General features: G+C 37.6%; 1 protein-coding gene across 1 annotated transcript in view; it reads left to right on the top strand.

Annotated features, from left to right (window-relative positions):
- Nucleotides 1–19,339, top strand: part of LOC134746651 (probable G-protein coupled receptor CG31760) — a 105,491-nt gene extending 86,152 nt beyond the window's left edge. The window contains exons 4-18 of the mRNA XM_063681152.1: nucleotides 5,592–5,775; nucleotides 6,257–6,452; nucleotides 6,560–6,718; nucleotides 6,946–7,075; nucleotides 7,174–7,306; nucleotides 8,267–8,402; nucleotides 9,628–9,781; nucleotides 10,240–10,349; nucleotides 11,714–11,858; nucleotides 12,264–12,333; nucleotides 12,894–13,032; nucleotides 13,643–13,748; nucleotides 14,423–14,566; nucleotides 15,033–15,179; nucleotides 15,881–19,339. Coding sequence (XP_063537222.1) covers nucleotides 5,592–5,775; nucleotides 6,257–6,452; nucleotides 6,560–6,718; nucleotides 6,946–7,075; nucleotides 7,174–7,306; nucleotides 8,267–8,402; nucleotides 9,628–9,781; nucleotides 10,240–10,349; nucleotides 11,714–11,858; nucleotides 12,264–12,333; nucleotides 12,894–13,032; nucleotides 13,643–13,748; nucleotides 14,423–14,566; nucleotides 15,033–15,179; nucleotides 15,881–15,910 — 1,983 coding nt within the window. The 3' untranslated portion in view covers nucleotides 15,911–19,339. The remainder of the gene's footprint in view (nucleotides 1–5,591; nucleotides 5,776–6,256; nucleotides 6,453–6,559; nucleotides 6,719–6,945; nucleotides 7,076–7,173; nucleotides 7,307–8,266; nucleotides 8,403–9,627; nucleotides 9,782–10,239; nucleotides 10,350–11,713; nucleotides 11,859–12,263; nucleotides 12,334–12,893; nucleotides 13,033–13,642; nucleotides 13,749–14,422; nucleotides 14,567–15,032; nucleotides 15,180–15,880) is intronic.
- The last annotated feature ends 1,009 nt before the right edge of the window (nucleotides 19,340–20,348 follow it).

Here is a 20,348-nt window from a genome sequence, read left to right as displayed (position 1 = left end):
TTTTGAAAATTCATTTGCTACTTGCTACTCGTAGTACATACCTAATACATAATTTATTAAAATAGAAAGTATTTCTTTTCTTAGTCAACATTTTATTTAGTACAAGAGTATATGATTGGCATTTACCTCGCTTACAATAAACTGGACTCGGATCACGTCCATCAGCCATATGATCCGCCAACCAAAATCATTTCTCCCCGCGAAAATCCCTGGAGGTATCACAAAGTTTAGGAAAGCTTGAAATCCTATTTCTTACAGCATACCCAAGAGGGATTACGCTGCGTCTTACGTAAGCGAACAACTCGCGAACGCGAAGCCAAGCGGCGCGGCGGGCCCAGTGCCCACGGCGTTCGCGTTCGCAAATATATCACCCACGTATTAGGATACTTCTATAGGTATCAAAGGATTGATTCACCCCGCGCCGCATCGCTTTGCTTCGCATTCGCGTGTTGTTCGCCGACATAGTACGCTGCGTTACTGTGGCCTTTATTTTATGTAACCCTTCGATTCAAAGGCTTATCTCACAAAGCTGGGGTTATATCGAAAAATTCGGTGGATTAAATGACCTATACAAGGTCTCAGTTAAACGTTTAGCCATAATCTGAGATGACGGTAAATTAAGTATCATAAGACTTATAGGATAATTTCACAGTGTTGTGTTGTGGGTATTTCACCTTTGGCTATTTTTCCTCTTTATAACATAACGTCCAAGAATTGAAATTCCTTTCTCTTGATAATGGCCGGAATTACTCGTTATTCTTATTTTTAGTTATACCTGCAAAATAATATATTTTCTTATCCGCTAAACCCGAGTGAGATGTTGAGGAAATAGTACATTACTACAGAGGCCGTGAAGTAAGGGGTTGCCGGCCGAATAGAATAGATAGGATAGTTATGAGGCCGCCAACCCCTTTTCACGCCGAGGTATGTATAGTGCTTTTCTCAAACATGCAATGAAATAATAATACAAACATGATGATGATGATGATGATTGTTTCATGTCGTAATGTGATAGGTTATTCAGTGCGTGGAGTATCGAGGAGGAACAAAAATTTGATTATTTTTGCGCTACGACACACGGTTTAGATAGAGAAAAAAAAAGAAAAAAAATAGTTTTTTTTTGTTTTTGTTTCTTTTTTATTCTTTCTAGGGTCACCTAGAGGGGAACGAAAATTTACTTTATTTTTACGATACGACGCATGTTTTATGAGATACAGCCAAATAAAGTTTTTTTTGTTTTTTTTTTGTTTAAATATAAATTAAGGGTCAGCTAGAGGGGAACGAAAATTTTCTTATTTTTGCGCCACGACGCATGGTTTAGGAAATACAGCCCTACAAAGATTTTTTGTTTTTTTTTTTCAAATATAAATTAAGGGTCACCTAGAGGGGAACGAAAATTTGATTATTTTTGCGCTACGACGCATGGTTTAGGAGATACAGCCCCATAAATATTTTTTTGTTTTTTTTTTGGTTTTTTTTAGCATGTTTAACCGCTTATAAATATTTTTTTTTTAATGTCGCAAGTATGCTTACAGAGAGTGGTCGTTAGCTGTATGTAATATTTCCTTTGTCAGTCTAATCTTAGTGAGCAAATTTAAAAAGTTAGAGCAGCGGACAATTAATTTACGTTTCATACAAATGAGCAACTTCGTGTCTTCATTTCGTGACATTAACGCATACATTTTGGAGTATGTTTGAGAAAATAATTGTTTTCCTTTCAAGTTTTATTTCGTCCAGCCCGCGCAGCATGGTTTCCCCTATCACTAAGTCCGTCACTTTCGCACTCACATACTTGTTAGAACGTGACAGGCATGGTGATAAGCGTACCGTGCTACGACTCCATGTTTAAAAGGCCGAGTTTCTGGCCGGAGGAAATTACAAAAATGCGCGGCTGTAACGCAGAATAAATAAACAGTGATAAGAATGGGCATCGCCGGGAAAACTATTTCGTTTCAGTGGTTCAGTTGTCCAGCAGTCCTGTGGTTAGGGCGGATATGAGCGAAAATAACTATGCACATTCCGTCGAGCACAATTACACAAGTTTGGTGCCCAATTAGTAGCATTATATTACCATCTCACTGATCTCCATTGATCCCTATACTCTACCCCGCTTAACTCGGACGGTTGGTTAATTTACAATGCAGTGGGCTAATATAAGGATAAAATATACAAGAAGACACATGATTGAATAGGCGACTTAAGGCCAGTCCAGACAATCAAATTGACAATTTGATCAGAAATTAGTAAATTGGCGTCAATCTCATCTAGCGTCCACAGAGTCCACACGTACACAATTCAGTCACCAATTTTAGATTCATGGAGACAACCGAGCGCTCGAAATTAAAAAATCGCTCCCAAACTAACGTTGAAAATTGACAATTTTGCGTCTGTACCTGATTTGATTGGCCACATCAATCTATTGTAATGAAGTGAGATCGGCATGCCAATTTCATTTTTGCGTTCACACCACTCAATTAAAAACTGATAATTTATATTATAAAATTGTCCCGTCTGATGGCCTTTCACTTTTATTTGCTATTTTAACTTTATTGCACAATAAAAATATTCTCTACCAGTCAACCATCCGGGCTAGCACATGATTGGCGCGAGAGTATCTCGCCGCGACATAGACTACCCGTCCCCCTTTAATTCACACAGTTAGTAAAAGACGGGTAGTCTATCTCGCGGCGAGATACTGTTGTGTCAATCATGTGCTCGGCCTCGGTCACACTTTTCGCGAAAATCGAAAATTTCGACTATTTACCTCTTTGTTGCTCTTGCACATTCTAGCGATGAACTGAACAGACAAAAAATTTGACAACAGTTGATTGTTTTCTTAGTTTGGCTTGTTATGATCAAATTAAGAGAATATATCCACTACGATGACATAACAACAAAACCACAGTAACCACACCTTCGTTGAAGTCATGTTCAAGTAAATCAGATTTTAATAGGCGGCATAGTACCTACTTACGTAAGTGGTAGTTACTATTACTACTCTGATATTATCAAAACCTCGACCTCGTTACTCGGTCTACGGTGACAAGTTTACAATCATAATGAAACTTGAAACTCGATGAGATCAGTTATGCATGTAAATGTACATAACCATTGACCAATCCAATTTATTTTTGACTCAATATACTGGTAGAAAATGCCACGTGGCATTAGTCCGCCTTTTTGGACTGTAGGGTAGGGGTTTTCTCTTGTGTAATAAAGATTAAATAAATATTTAGGTAGGTATATATTATATTCGACTTACGAGAAAATTCCCGCGCTGGTCACTGACTGACCGACACGGTTTCTTTCAAGGATCTATTCTGTAGTTAAAAGGGCTGCCCAAAACCAGTTTTTACCGATTATCTATTTTTAAATAATGATTCTAAGGGGCACTTGCACCATTCACTAACCCGGGGTTAACCGGTTAAACCTGGAGTTACCACGGTTACCAGTACAATTTGACACTGGGTTAACCGTTTTACCGGTTAACCCCGGGTTAGTGGGAAGGTGCAAGTGGCCCTAAGAATATATATACTGAAACACACCCACTTTGTCAGTAGAAAAAGGCGCGAAATTCAAATTTTCTATAGGAAGCCAATCCTTCGTGCCTACATTTTAAATTTGCCGCCTTATAATCCAAGTTCTATCATAGGTAAAATAAGTCGCATATATGGAATTATAATATTGCATAAAGCAATGTAAAAGCTTTGGTGTACTTTGAACCCCTTCGTTCAATTACCTATGTAATGTATAAAGTGTAGTCATAGATAAAATAAAATGTATAAGTAATGTAATTAAACTTTAACCTATTTAGCCGATAATATTTTAATTTTTAAACTGAGCATTTGCACAATGCAAAATACTATTTTACACTACATATGATGCTACTTTACCACACTAGTGCGATAAAAAGCACATTACGTAACTATGTCGAAAATTTAAAGGGCCATATGTACTTAACTGCACAGACTTAACTGTAAAACGTTCTACGATATGTGCGAATAGGTAATTCGCAACTCGTCTCGATTTCCAACTCTCCCTTCGGTCGTGGTTTAATTTATCGCCACTCGTTACGAATTTCCTATTTTTCGTACTTGTATCATAATGTACTACCTATTTTGTGTGAAAAAAATTATTGAAGGAAAACTGTTATTACCACGCCTAACATAGTGTGTGTGTTATAAATGGTACAATATCCGTAAATGTAATTGCAGCAATATATGTCGGTTGTATGCAGCATGCCATAGTATCATTACAACGCCTATAAATTCAGCGGGTCATTCGGCAGACTGTCTCCATTAGTAATTGGGACAATGGCAAATTGCTAATAGACGTTGATTTGATGAGCTGGGAACTAGATCAATGATTACCGCTATTTGCACCCCTCCGTCATATTGTTTGGGTAAACCTGCAGAATGCATTTCATGCAGACAATACTCATTTGCACAAACAAAACCGCAATATGCAAATTTGCGGCATTAATTTTAACAAATATACTATTTTAGTTCGGGAATGAGATGAAATAATAATTTGATTTTACAAAATACACAGAGTACGACGCTATACACACTAGTATTTTACGTTTACGAGTACTTAACTAATTCTTACTATTATACCATGCTCATGAAATTTTAGTTGTTTAATGGAAAGTATTAGTAGGTATAGAATTAACTTAATACCTAAAGAAGTAGGTACATACTTTCATTTATTTAGCAGCGGATATACATTTTATTTCGGCTACGGTCCGGGGTGGCACCATAGCCTAAATAGTTTAATTTAGTGGTTAAGCTAGACAAAGCCTGTTGCGGATTACATCATTTGTAAGTCGATGACGAAGCCTGTTGCTGATTTGCTTTTGTGTCCACTTGACGAAGCCTGCGTTGCCGATCACGATCTATGCATGGATGTTATTTACTGTTTTATTTATTGTGACGTGAAAATAAAAATTTTAAGAATTTATAAATGGTTTTTATTTTATCTTTAGAACAAATGAACAACTAGCAAATTTTGAAAACAGAAGGTCTGACATAAACATGCATAGAGTTAGACCAAGATCAGTCTGCAACGATTTTGATAGCACACGCAGTGCAAGTGTTATTTATACGTCATAATTTCATAGAAGTTTGACGTTTAAAATAACACTTGCACTGCGTGTGCTAACCGTTGCAGACTTATCTTGGTCTAACTTTGTTTGAACCTGACAAATCAATGAGGGCTATCGTTTTTTTGCTCACCAGTTGGCGCCTCTGTTGATGGTGGTCCAAAAGACTAATGAACAGCTGTCAGTCATTGAAGTGACAAGTGACATTTGACATTTCCAACTATGGAAAAGACCACAATCTACACTAGCGCCCCTAGCGGCGAATTCATACGCGTTAGCCCTCATTGTACTAACTAAAGTAGTAGTAAGTAGTAGGTTGAAGTAAATTTTACTACAAATCACTGGACTTTACTTATGATATGAAAGCAAATCCGATAAAGCAACCTACCTATTTCGATACCTTCATGAAACCTTTGTTAGAATTTTTGTAGGTCAGGGTCAAGGATCAGGGTTTGATTAATTTTAACTATTCTTAAAACGTTATTTCCAGGAGGAACTGGAATCATCACTGGTTTTAGTCCACGCAGTCGCCACCGGAGCCACGGGGAAGCTGTGTGTCTCATACCGCAACGGTCAGCTGCGGGCGCCCATGCACGTGACACGGTGGGACTCGGCCAGGGCCCGGGCAGACCTGGCGGCCAGCTTCTTGCACCAACTGGGATTAGACTCTGCTGGTCAGTTAACTGTAATTGAAGTTGTTACTGGTTTAATTTACGCTATCGCCACTGTAGCACCACAGGAAAGCTATCTCTTAGTTCTCTTACCCTCTGCACCCATGCATATGTTATCATTATCATCCAGTGAAACATCGCCAGAGCTTGAGCAGCCGCTAGCGTCCTAATCGAATCGACTGATTTCACTGCTGGTGGAAGTGAATATATACTTTATACTTGCATAATAGCATTGCTTCATTATTATTATTCTTAATGATAAAATCATAGATATCTCCATTCTTTCAGCTTTCGGTAAAATCATAAAAACTATCAGTAATTTTTAAGCAATGTGCGTTAAAATTTCCATCATAATATATTTTTTATAATGCTTTACAATTATGGTGTCTACTTACTTTTTCTTAATTGAATATTCATGACAATTAGAAGCCCTCGTGGAATATGAAAATATTGAACAACATTAAAGTTTTATTTTACATTTCAGACGTACTTGAAGCGGTATCAAAATCACTAGTAATGGGTAGTCAGAATTCTGAAAGAGCAGTGGGAGCTAGAGCAATACCATTACGGGCTGATACCAAAGTAAAGAATGCCACGGGATGGCAACGATATGGTACAGCTGAACCAGTTCCAATGTTTTTTCCGCCACTGGAGCAAGTGCCTGTAGCTGATTATCCTTGGTAAGAAAATATTTATATATTTTCATCTATTCATACAATTTACTGGTAAGTAAGTATATAGATTTAATTTTTTTTATTTGTTTTTTCGAATGTAACTGTATTTACAGGTATGAATCGCGGCATAAAACATCTCAACAGTCTTTCAAATTCATGCCTTCGCCAGTACCAGATGCAGCTATGAAGGGCTGGTGGTCCTTTCCCTATTTCAGTTGTGATGCCGAACGGTGGCTGCTATCATACACGGTTCCGGTACATTCGGCTAGAGAGTAAGTACAAATAAATACATATCATTTAAACTTATACTAGAACTTTAAATAAAATCGTACACGGCGGAAAAAAGTTGATAACTCGAGATATAAAATTGAAGAAATTAGAACCTTATCCTCTCGAGGTATTAACCATCCCGCCGTGTACCATTTTATCCTTCAGAATGCCAAAATAAACATGTTGATGTAAAAGAACTGATCAAGTTATATTATTATATTGCTTACAGGCAGGAAGGAGTTGTGTCACTCGACGTAGACATATCTAATTTGGAAATAAATCAATGTGAGATGCCAACCAACGATAATCAAATATATTCCTTTCACGGCACTCATAAATGTCACAACGAAACCACCTTTGTAAGTCTTTCGCGAATGTTACGTGTAACTTGACATCAAAAAATTCAATCTGAAAGAGTGCACCCGTTTGCCTTTTGTAATATTTATTATGGTTCTAGTGCGAGTACAAGCCAAATCGAGAAGTTGGAGTGAGGCATGCTGGTTGGGCCCGAGGATCGTACGTTTGCCGTTGTCGGGATGGATATTACTCAACTCATCATCCTGATGGATTCAATGGCTCACTGGTTGAAGGTGATTATTTTTGCGGTTTTGGTTTCTTTACTGAGTCATGTCCAGGGTAAACTCAAAAATTATTAGAACGATGGGTCGCTCTATTCATATTCTTTATTTGTATTGGTCAATAAAATTATAGCTTGTCAAAGGACTGTCTCATTTCAAACATAGACAGAGAGAATCATACTAATATATTTGTCTTACACTAGTACTAGCACCCTAAAGTGAAAAGAATGAGTATAGTTTTTTTTGTTCTTATTTACTGACAATTTGGTTTGACCGTAATTTACCGTATTTATTTGTGCGTAAATTTGTTGTGTTGTGTTTGTACTTTCCATAGGCGCGAGACAACGTCGTCGTCCGGTTCTCTCGAGCAGAAGGACACTAGAAATATGTAACACCTACACCTTTGCCTTAAACACCCTACCTATTTTTTTTTTTGTTTCTTGTTTGTGTAAAGGATGCCGACCACAAATGCCGATATTATTGAATAAAATCATTTAAAGTATTACATTAATTTCTTTGGTGAATTCTATAAGTACCTATAACCCAAGTTCATCAGAATTCAGTGAACAGTGAAATTGGTTTTGACTGTCGCCTGTTTATTAAAATTAGAATAACGAAAAGAATGTAATAATCGTGATCCGAATCGATAAACCGTAACTTCCTTCGAAAGTCATACGTCGACATCACTATGCGATCTCTACTTCTTTTTTAAACTGTCAAAAGTGTCAAAACAAATGGCGCCAGCGCCAGCAAAGTTTATAGATATTTTCAGCAGGTGTTTTTCTTATTTTTGTTTGACAAAAAAGGTTTTCTTTTCATAAACTTTAAACTAATAGGTTAACATTCCAAAGTATAGTAATTAGATGTAAGTAGCGCAGGCTTTTTAAGGACCAATTATTTTACAGAGATTTTTGGAAAAGTTATCAGATACAGGCTACGTATTACTAATACATTTTTTTGCTTTAATTTCAGTTGCTTATCAAGAATACAAGGAAAATAACGGCTTGGAAAACTGGAGTGAACCCTACCAATGTCTGCAATGTCAACCAGGCTGCGAAACATGCCGGGGACCAGAGCCTTGCCTTGCTACTTACAACTGGCCATTCCGGTAAGCCTTTATTTAATTTTGATGTACTATAGGTACTTAACAAATGTTTTTATACATTTCATATTGTTGTTGTTGTCCTAAGAGGTGCAGAAGGCCTTCACAACCAATTTAATATTCTACCTTAATTCTACATTTTCTATTATAAAGTCTATTTTACTTATATTTCTGGGATAATAGGATAATACAGAGGCATTGTGTACTCATTAGTTTTTTTACTACAATTACTTACTATTTTATGATTCCTATTTCTTGTTTATTACTAGGTTTCACAACCACATGTCTGATTCCAATTATTGTGGGCAGTCATAAGTCATAAACCATTGTCTACCGTATGTTACCTTCTTTTCTAGCAAATGTGTAAGTAAGTGAAATATGTCTAGATTTTTTCCTGATTAATGGTGGCCTTAGCGATTTTTTTAGGTGGGTCATAGAGAAATAAGTAAACTTGGAGTGCTCCATACATGAATTTTCTTACTTAATAATAATGAGTTGTATAAGTGGTGGAGGGGTGTGGTTATATAAGTATAAACTTGCATAAAATGTAATTTAAAAAAAAATTGAGTTTAATATATTTCTCTATGGGTGGATTGAGATATAATTTCTAAAAACGGCAGAAAGCTCTTGTAAATGGCATCCTTTATTTCAGCCCATGACAGCACCAGGTGCTGTCACACTGCCTTTACAGCCCACTTTACAGCTTCAACATATTTTTGAATTCAGCCTATATACGTCTCACTGCTGGGCACAGGCCTCCTCTCATGCATGAGAGGACTTGGGCTATAGTCCCCATGCTAGCCCAATATGGATCCCTTCACATACACCTTTGAATTTCTTCGCAGATGTATGCAGGTTTCCTCACAATGTTTTCCTTCATCAAAAAGCTAGTGGTAAATATCAAATGATATTTCGTACTTAACACATTCAGTGCCAGTGACCCAATAGTTGGGTTCTCTATTCGTAGTTGCTGTTTTTTATACACGAGATGCTGCATGTTATCGGCTACGCTCGCAGCGCGTAGCACGCGCTGGCACTGAATGTGTTAAGTTCCGAAAACCTCATTGGTACGAGCCAGAATTTGAACCAGTGACCTCCGGATTGAAAGTCAGACATCATATCCACTCGGCCACCACCACTTCTTTGCTTCAACATATGAGGTGTATTAAAAATTTTTTAATGTTGTATGCTGTAACTGTTGAGAATAAATTGATTTTCATGTTCATTTCAGGATATCCCTCCTGGTGATATCGGTGAGCTGTGCATTCATGACAGTGTTGCTGACAATCTACACAAGACACCACAGACGCGTGAAGGTGTTCCGTGTTGCCAGCCCGGTGTTCCTTTCCATCACACTACTTGGATGCGCTTGCATGTATATGGAGGTAAGAGTTTGGTCATAAATGCTCAACGATTTTCAGCTAATTTTATAACTAGGGTTTTATTTGTGTCTGCATTTTTGTTTTTATCGCTTGGGGGGGATTGCCGTAGTCGCCACGCTTGGCAGGCGGGCAGAGTAACCGGAACTCTATTTTCAACTCCTGCTTTTAATATTAGTTATAAATTGTCGGGCAATACACTTTTCGTCAGTCGCGACACATTTGACATCGAGTCGCAGTACTGATAGTTCCGCTCCTTGACGCTAGATGTAGACTACTAGAAAATAATAGTCTTTTTGGTAACACTAACAATCGATGTATGGAGTAAGCACTCTGTCTTCTTAATTCTCTTTGCCCGTGGTAGACATTTTTGTACGCAAATACGATAAGGCTACTCCAGTTTGAGTTAAGACTGCTATCAATAATAAGGCACGGTATGAATTAAATTTTTTTTGGTATTTCAGATGGCTGCTATATTCCCAGTTCTGGACCGGTACTCTTGCATCGCTACAAAATGGACTCGCCACTTGGGTTTCTGCATCACATACACAGCCCTGCTTATGAAAACTTGGAGGTTAATATATTATCTTTTTTAGGGTTCCGTACCTCAAAAGGAAAAAACGGAACCCTTATAGGATCACTCGTGCGTCTGTCTGTCTGTCTGTCTGTGTCCGTCTGTCACAGCCTATTTTTTCTGAAACTACTGGACCAATTAAGTTGAAATTTGGTATACATATGTAAGTTTGTGACCCAAAGACGGACATGTAACGTAAACAAGTAAAATTTTAAACACTTCACATCACAAAATGTTTGATGATGATGTTTGGGGGCTACTTTTGGGTGGTAAATGAGGAAATTAAAAAATAAAGTTTTTCAAACTATATTGTGTTACATATCAAATGAAAGAGCTCATTATGAGAATCTCAAATGTATATTTTTTATAATTTTAAGATAAACAGTTTAGAAGTTATTCAAGAAAATAGGCAAAAAATGACCATCCCCCCCCTTTATCTCCGAAACTACTGGGTCTAAAATTTAAAAAAAATACACAAAACAGATCTTTACCTATATATTACAGGAAAACCTATTAAAAATGTGCAGTCAAGCGTGAGTCGGACTTAATTACTAAATTTTTGATCCGACCCCTACGGGTTTTTAAAAGTCATTTCACTCACGTGTCACATAAAAAATACATTGTTTAAACTATGTAATGTACGGAACCCTTGGAACGCGAGTCCGACTCGCACTTGGCCGGTTTTTTTTCTTGAAGCAAACAGTCATAGTTTATCGTAATATCACTAAAATAACTTATTGTGTAACAAACGGACACCGGAGAGTCGAAAGTTGTTGCAAATGGCAGATGTATTAGGGTTTAAAAAATACTTTGTTTATGATCTAAGGGATGATGCCTCCCGGTAAGCAAATTGTTGCCTGTGTTGGGAGACAGCGCTCTCTTGTGTAGTTAAGCTTTTTATTTACAGGTTATTATACAGAATGTGTGTGTGTGTGTGTGTGCCTGCGTGCGTTGTTGTTTAACGTAGAAAATCCTCAATCTCCTCGTATGTTTTGGTTTTTAGCCATTTTGTGATTGTTGACTTACATTCATAATACAGTTTGAATAAATGTCCAGTGTCCAGGGTTGGCAGTTTGATAAGTCTATTGTCAAATTGTAACTGGATAATCTGGGTATAATCTTACTCGGAAAATAATGACTTTCCGAAGTACCTACACTTCTGGTTCTGTACTTACTAGGTTGTAAATAAAATATATTGACCTCTATAGACCCTGAATGTGCATGAGTGCATAAATAGAACTATTTTTATATACTCTTATTTTCCCTACTGGCACGCTCCAGGTTTCCCTAGGTACTATTTTAGTACTCTATTTTTACCTATTGGTATTTAATAAACAATAATAATATTTTCATTAAAATTTCAGAGTATCCCTGACATATCGCGTGAAATCCGCCCACAAGCTGAAGCTTACAGACAAACAACTGCTGCAATGGATGGCACCCATTCTCCTGATCATGCTCGTGTATCTCGGGACATGGACTCTGTCTTCACCTCCTGATGCAGAAGACGTGAGTATCGAATCATCTTCCTAGCCTTACCACAGGTTTGGTTGTGATCCACATATTCCAAATCTCTTCTCCGCTCTGCTGGATTACAATCAATGCCTCCTGATTCCTGCACGTCTCCTCTCATCTCCGCCTCAGTGGAAAGGCCCGCTGGGCAACGTAATCCTAGGAATTGGCGTTAGGCACTATAATTTGACAAAATACAAAAGCGACGACTTTCTGGCTTAGAAAAACTGGCCTAACCTACTTAAAAGCGCCAATGACTACTCTATGGCACATAACATTCTGGAATGAAAATAAGGCAGTGTGTAACACATTTCGATCGTCTACTGAGTATTGTTTTAATTATACTCTCGATTATTGAGTGTTATAAAAATTTATTAATGTCAATGTTTAATATGTTTTCAGATCACAGACAATAAGGGCTTGAGATTCAAGCAATGCACTTACAACTGGTGGGATCACAGTTTGGCTATAGGTACATATTTATTTACTTTAATTAATATATTTTATAATATTTGAAATGTAGTCTAAACCAGGCCATTTTACAGCATACGGCTCGTTGACACAAGACAGCTACATATACAGAATGCATATTATAATACAAACACTGTTGCAAAACTCGTAACTCTTCATTTTGGTTTTTGCGACGACGCGCACACCGCACACTTGAAACTGAACCGTTTTACTTTTATCATTATGATTCATTTCAAAATGCGGTTGATTTTCTCTCAGACAATTGTACTCTTTTTGTGAATTTCATGTGCTGTGATATTTTTCTTCCTTAGTGACAGTACACCGTTTCTTACACACACAGCGTACAGTGTTTCTTAGTGTTAGTTATTGACAGACATTGGATCTTAGGGCGGCAAAATTGGCACACATGGGAAAAATATCGATAATTTAGTTTACCGATATCGAATCTCCCTCGGTCGTTAAATTTTACCCCGTAAAATCCGATGTCTGGTCATTGACATAATATACCTACCGTATGTAAGGGTTCAGTACACATTGAACTCCAATTGTTGTTGGTTCAAGGCGAGATCCTGTTCCTGCTATGGGGAGTGCGCGTGTGCTACAGAGTGCGCCACGCCGAGAGCCTGTACAACGAGGCGCGGCTCATCTCCATCGCCATCTACAACATCTTCACCGTCAACTCGCTCATGATAGCCTTCCAGTAAGTCAGGTTTTGCTCCTCAGTCAAATAATGGAATAATAGTTCGGGCGGCCACCGTATGATCCACTACGTCATTTGATACAAGAATAAGCGACTTACTTACTAAACGACTTACTTACTAAGCCCCATGGCACACGTTCATATTAAAAGTGATGCTAATTTTGGAGAAAATAGTAAAAAAATGGAATTGGCCGAAAGCTCGAAATAAAGGGCCACTTAATAATAAATTCCTATCTGTTGCCACCAGTCTCATCTTTGTATCAGATGACATAAATTTCACTTTTTTTCGTAACCGTAAGTGGCCCTTTTTTCGTGCTTTCGGCTAATTCTATTTTTTTTTACTATTTCTTCCGAAATTAGCATCACATTTATGAACGTGAGCCATGGGGCTTATTCTTGTATCAGATGACGTAGTGGATCATACGGTCACCGCCCGTACTATAAGGCAGTCCACATAGAGCTAGCTGCCTCGCGAGGAAACTGCCGCGTGACGCAAACGCGCCTATTCAAATATATCCACGTGTTTCTGCCTTCCACCACCAACGAACCAATTATGTTTTAATTTCCGTACTAATGTAATATAGTGATATATTTTTATTTTACTTTTCAGTTTACTAATCCTGCCTCGGGCCGGACCGGATATAAAATATCTGCTCGGCTTCATAAGAACGCAGTTGTCCACTTCTACTACTGTTCTACTAGTATTTTTACCCAAGGTATGTTTGCCTAAAATTAAATAATGTTATGATTAAGACGATTAAATAACATTCATTCGTGACATTTATTTATTTAATTTATACTTATTGTACAAAAGGTGAATTTAATGAGGCATTCTCTACCAGTCAACCATTCACAAACATCTATAGACAACAAAAAGCAGTGAAAACAGAATGGTGCATCATGAAATGGATCAAACGCAGCATAATGCTAGTTGTGAAACCAGTGTTGTTTTTTTAATAATTAACTTAACATCGATCGCTCTTTTAGTATTGGGGTAAGTATTAGGTAATGGATAAACAAAGTGGACTGTAGATCCCCTGGGTCGGGCGTGTGTGTGAACTGCGTTGCGACTGTGTCTCATGAAGATATATGTATATGTTAGGTTAAATCTGTATCCTCATAAGACCGAGACCTGAGGGCCACGATACTCATACTCATACTCATTTATTTATAATAATATTTCATATTACACGTCATAATTGGATTTACATAATACCATCAATTCATTCAAATAATCATTATTCATTAATAAGATAAGGCCTCCGCTACCTTTAACTGGACTACCATATGTATTTGGCTCGTTCGCGGGCCACATTGTCAGGCTCGCCCTCGGGCCGTACCTAGTTGGGACCGCTACTGTACGGTGTTGTGAGGTATGTGGTATCCTCAGGTTCTGCGCGTGGTGCGCGGCACGGGCGACACGTGGGACCGCGGTGCACGTGCTCGCGGCGTGCCCGCCTCCACGTCGCTCAACGGCATCGGTCTAGTGCCCGACGACCCGCCCGACCTCTACCGCGAGAACGACGAACTCAAGGTACGCTATCGACTGGCTACAATATACAACTAGACTAGTGGCGTAGCTAGGCGTGAGCGAAGTCGGCCGTCGCACACGGCCTCGCGCGAGGCCCCTTCGGGCACAGTGAAAGAAAAAAGCCTCGCAGATGCGATTTCGCCCACGGCTAGATTAGTTCACGCTACGCCCCTGATTAAAACACAATACTTAAATAAATATTATTAATTTTCCTATTCCATCTAGCTTCGTAAAACTTTTGACCCTGACAAATTTCAGAAGTATTGTGTTGGGAGGAGACGAAAGAAGGACTTCTTGACAACTCTGTCTTCTACTTCTTTCTTTAACTTATACTATGAGCTGAGAACCCGTCCTATCAAAAAATTTGGATCAATATGCGAGCGAAAGTTCTTCAAACTAAACCATAGGGCGGAAAATGAGAGCTAAAATGAAAGTCATTTTAGGAATTGCTCATAAATCTGTTATTCAGGAGGAGGTGCAGAAGCTAGCGGCGCAGATAGAGTTCATGAAGATCGTGCAGATGGAGATGCACAACCGCCACCTGCGGCCCAGGCCCGGCGGCTACTTCAGCGCCTCCAGCCCCCACGTCACGGCCACCGCCGTCAACATCTCGCAGGTAGGATTGCCATATGAAAAAATTTAATATCCTGACAAGTTTGTTTACAAACCGAGCTGAATTTCCATCTTCACCCGCATCTATTGAAACGCACCATATCGGGTCGCGTCGACTCGGAACGAACCACCTCGCAAGGAAGATGCCTCGCGGAGCAGCCCTGTCTAAGCAAAGGTCGGGCGAGGCTGAGATGTCATGACCGCTAGGGTGTAGCTTATTTCGTCGAAGTTAAAATGGTCTATGTCTCGCCCGCTTAATTTATTCTCTTTCACTAAAAAACAAATGTGGATTTTTTTCAGAATTTTTAATTACGTATCGCTACCGAATTTTTAAAATTTGGATGCTTTATAAAAATTTTTTTTCGTTTTTAGGGTTCCGTACCTCAAAAGGAAAGAACGGAACCCCTTAGGATCACTCGTGCGTCTGTCTGTCCGTCTGTCACAGCATATTATCTCCGAAACTACTGGACCAATTAAGTTGAAATTTGGGACACATGTATAAGTTTGTGACGCAAAGACAGACAGCAAATGAATTTTAAACGTGGGGCTATCGAAAATTCTAACTTCGGCGAAATAAGCAACCGCTCGTGTTTTTGCCCCAAGCGAGGCACATCTCCACAGACCGCTTCGCGCGGCAGCTCGTTCGGGGCAGGAAGCTTACCATTTAGATGAAACTGACGTTCCTTCTCCATATTATTATGACAGGACAGCACGGAGTGGCCGGGGCCGGTGTGACGGGTCGCGCTGAGCGACAGCGGCTGGGCGTGGCCGCGCGGCGCCGGCGCCGGCCGCCCGGGCGTGGCCGGCACGGGGGTCGTCACGGCCGAGGACAAGAGACGACCACATTATGTTTGAACCGCGCATTTCGCTTGTCGCTTGTTATATTACGTTGCGCCGATTTGACGATTACGGGACCCGGTAGTTACCTCTGACCGATATTGAACCTTATGCCGACAGGTTAAGGTTTAATGCCGGCCGTGCTCGCTCGTCGAGTCGCGGCAAAAAACCGACCCGAACGGAGAAGACGAGAGTAGTATGTACAAACTCGTGATCGTCTCGGGGTCTCTTGACGAGTGTGTACCGCCGGTATAAGATTCACTGTCACACTTATGCAAAATTTATGTACAAATGACGTCCCTGATATAAAAATATTGTCTTTAGAATAAAATAAGACGACAAACTGTAAACATATCTCTAATGTCGACTGTACGACGGCAGTAGCGACTATTGGGACCCAATTATACTGGTTAGGGTTGTTTTGTTTACAATCGTGAACATCAGAATATCGGAGTGCATGTTCAGATATTTTTAAACACCACGACCGCTGCGATATATTAGCTAGCGACTGTCACACAAAGATACGGCATACGAAAGTAGGCTGAGCCGTAAAAGTTGAACATAGTAATGGATAACTGATGCCTGCGTTAAACTAAACCTAAATGGCAGATTCACAAACTATTAAAAACAAATAAAACAAGTAACTATTTGTTATACAACCCTAGCTCAGTTAAAAGTATAGTCAGCAGCAGTAGTTGCTAAGCGGGCGAGGTCTTCAAAATTATCATTCATCATTTTGAACACCTGGCCCGCTTAGTAACTTTTGATGCTGACTGTACTTCCTAGGATACTTTGCAATATTATATTGGTTTTGCATCGAAATTTAACATCTAAATATTGATCATATGACCAGTATGTTTTGTGGGACATTCATATCCAGCCAAAATCACTAAATATAAATGTGTTCTCGACTAAGACTCGCTTTTACAGTGTGGAAAAAATTAATGGGCCTAGAGGGAAAGTACCTTAAGGCCTCATTCTCACGAGCGCGTTTTCAACGCGCGTTAAAAAAGCGTTTAAATAACACAAATGGAAACGTGTATTTATTCACACGATGGCGGTAGCGCTTTTTATAAAGCGTTGTTGTATTTTCAACTTTAAGCCTTGGTCTTTAAATCGAATTTAGCGTTCAGGCAGATTCAAGCGCTTTTTTAACGCACGTTGAAAAAGCGCTCGTGTGTAGGGTCACTTAAACCTTAAGTTACATAGCTCATTTTACTTAAAGTAAACATTATTTTATTTTTTAAAAGATATAAAACTGCATTCATAGATTTTTTTTTATTTGCTTTCGTCGTCCGGGAATCTAACCAACAAAAATCCAACAATACTAAATATTCGATTTTATGAATATTTTGTACGATAGACGATTGTAAGACCTAATGTTTCTTGGAGAAATTTTAACATTAACAGGAACTGTATCAACTAGTGGAATAAAATAGCAAGTTTTTTGTCGGTTCGATTCCTAGGCGATACAAGCGAATAAAAAAAATCTGTGAATTCAGTTTTGCTTATTTAAAAAAATAAAAGAATGTTTCCTTTCTAAGGCACTTTCCCTCCAGGGCCCATTAATTTTTTCCACACTGTATATGAAGGCTCACAGCTTAGTAGGTAGCATCAGGTATAATGTTATATTCTATATATGTGCTAGAAATAGATACGTAATAAATGGTCTTAAAATAAATGTTATATCTGCTCTAAGCTCCATGGATTTTTGTTCGGAGGTATAGTTAGTAAAAAAATGCTTAGCGTTTATTACAATCGCTAGAGTAAAGTAGAATGAGTTAGAAATTATTTTGAATGTTATTTAGGTAAACTTTAGATATTTTATCATGTCATTTATCTTACTATAACTATATCTTACCTCTTCTATGCTAGTCGTTAATTTTAATGTAATAATGTATCTAATAAATTTGAATATAAGTTAAATTAATTACTAAGTATTCTGTATTTTTATTAAAAAACGCGCGTAGATATACAAATTGTTGAACTCTGGTTCATTCTAGAACAGACAATAAAAATACTGTTGGTCTTCAAGTTTTAGGGACTCTAAATTCTTTGATTTAGTTTTATATGTACGAGATTGTCGAGATTATTGCGTTACCTGAAGTTACTTACCTTCAACAGCATTGATTTTGCTTTACCATATTACTATATTTTTTTATCATAGCTATAATCTTTAGTTAAGGTATCATAAACGAACTGTAAATATGAATCAGAAAGAAGCATAAATTCTAAAGTGTTGTAAATAAATTCATTAATATTAGTGATGACGTAGTTATTGTTATTATTTATTTTCTTTGACTGTCTGTGATAATGATAAAGTATAATATACTTTATTCATGAATGTTGTAGAGGACGTACAGAGAGGTAGCCACTCATAATCAGCATTAGTAAATATTTAATTTATTTATGTGAAATGAATGTTGTAGGTATATTCTTTTTAAATAAGCAAACATTGTTGTTTTTTAACTTCAGATACTGTGCTTTCAATGTTGTGATTAGTTTTGAGTGAACTACAAGATTGTCAGTTGAGTGTTACTGTGGTCATAAATAAGTATAATAATTCATGCATATTTTTGTATTGATTTGCTCTTTTAACTATTGCTATTCATAAATAAACAGAAAACGTCGTAGCTGAAAGCTACTAGTAGGTATTTAAAGCTACAATTATTCACAAACATTTCTCTTCCTAGTCTGTATGTAATATGTATCCAATGATTTTTCCACACAAGTTACATAACATGTGCATAGATATATCTATATCCCATACCTAAGTAAAGAGGTACCTCTTAACTGTTAGTGTTCAGTGTCCTACTGAGTTGGCATAGCCATTCATGTTTAGGTGATGATAGAGGGACTGTTTTTGCTGACCATAGCACAAATTTGGTATAAATATAACAATAAAACATTTTTTGATTGTGTACCCTATTTATCTCAATACTTAATAAGTGTATGTAGTTGTTTGTCTATTAAATATGAATTCATCTGCAAAATAATTTATTCTGAGATTATATATTGTCTGTTGTTGAGGCTATTGCCTAATTCGGTCAAAGTATTTATCCCGTGTAATTTTTACAACTTTGGAATCTCTTACATTTTATTAGTATTAATTTACTGTGCCAAAGATAAGATTTAGGAATAAATTCAATATTATTTTTTCATTAGATGTTATATCAATGTTTTCTAATTATTAATAATGCATCATGGAGTGTTAATATAAACTAGAATTGATGTAATAAAAAAAATATTGTTATTCTCTGACACTAGGGCATAGGAAAAATATGTAAGAAGTTTTGTTTTTACATTAAAATAAAGAAAATAACTGTTTGTAATGATTTGTCTATTTATCACCTACATATAATATTAGTACACAATGTAATACCAGTTACATCACTTTACAGAACAGTCACTGACTTAATTTTTACTGGATTTCTAAATATTACTTGCATAGGTCATGCACCATCAAGGTGCTTTACAGCTTACAACCAATCTCATTTACAGTTGGACATTCTCAAAGCAATAGAATATTTTTATACACTACATTAGTAACTACTAGTAGTAGTAGTAGTAGTGAAGGAAGCGAAAGAGGTATGTCAGGATCGTAGCAAGTGGAAATTCGTGGTCTCTGCCTACCCCTCCGGGAAATAGGCGTGATTATATGTATGTACGTATGTGTACATTAGTAAAAAAAACCAACACACTTGACTGACCATTGCTCGGCCTTATGTCATTAAGTATACACCATTATTTATTTACATTATTACCCCTTTTAAATAATAACTATTTTAACCTGTTGACTGTGAAGTTTGCCAATAAAATACAGAATGATGCACTATGATGTGTGTAGAGACATCAAGAAGGTAACATACTCTGCAAATATGTTTCTGTATTTTTCTTATTTTAGCTTTTCAAAAGGATTCCGTTGCCAAAGAAGTTTAAGAACCGCTGCTTTAGTCTATCCTTTGATTAAACTGTTTAATTAAAGAACAACATTTTATGAGTTTTGCTGGTTTGCGCAAGGTGTCTGGTAAACATTTTTTTTTACAGGGCTTGTTAGTCAAAGAGTTAACAATAAATTCAGAATCTAAACATGCAGTAAGGCAGTGTTGGCCGAAACGTTAATGCAATTAACCAGTACAAATTGAACCGGAAACTAACAATTTGTACTGGTTCATTGCAATTAATGTTCGGCCAACATGGCAGTAAGGCATCTTGTGATGACAGTGATTAATTTCATATACAAGAATTAATTCAAATGGGCCTACAAACAAGCTCATTGCATCCTCTTCTAAAGCTCATCAAAGATTGAATATCAGAACTTTTAGGTAGGTATAGG

The sequence above is a fragment of the Cydia strobilella genome, chromosome 13 (assembly GCF_947568885.1).
Source record: "Cydia strobilella chromosome 13, ilCydStro3.1, whole genome shotgun sequence".
NCBI classification, from domain to species: Eukaryota; Metazoa; Arthropoda; class Insecta; order Lepidoptera; family Tortricidae; genus Cydia; species Cydia strobilella.
This window is presented reverse-complemented; position numbering and strand designations above follow the sequence as displayed.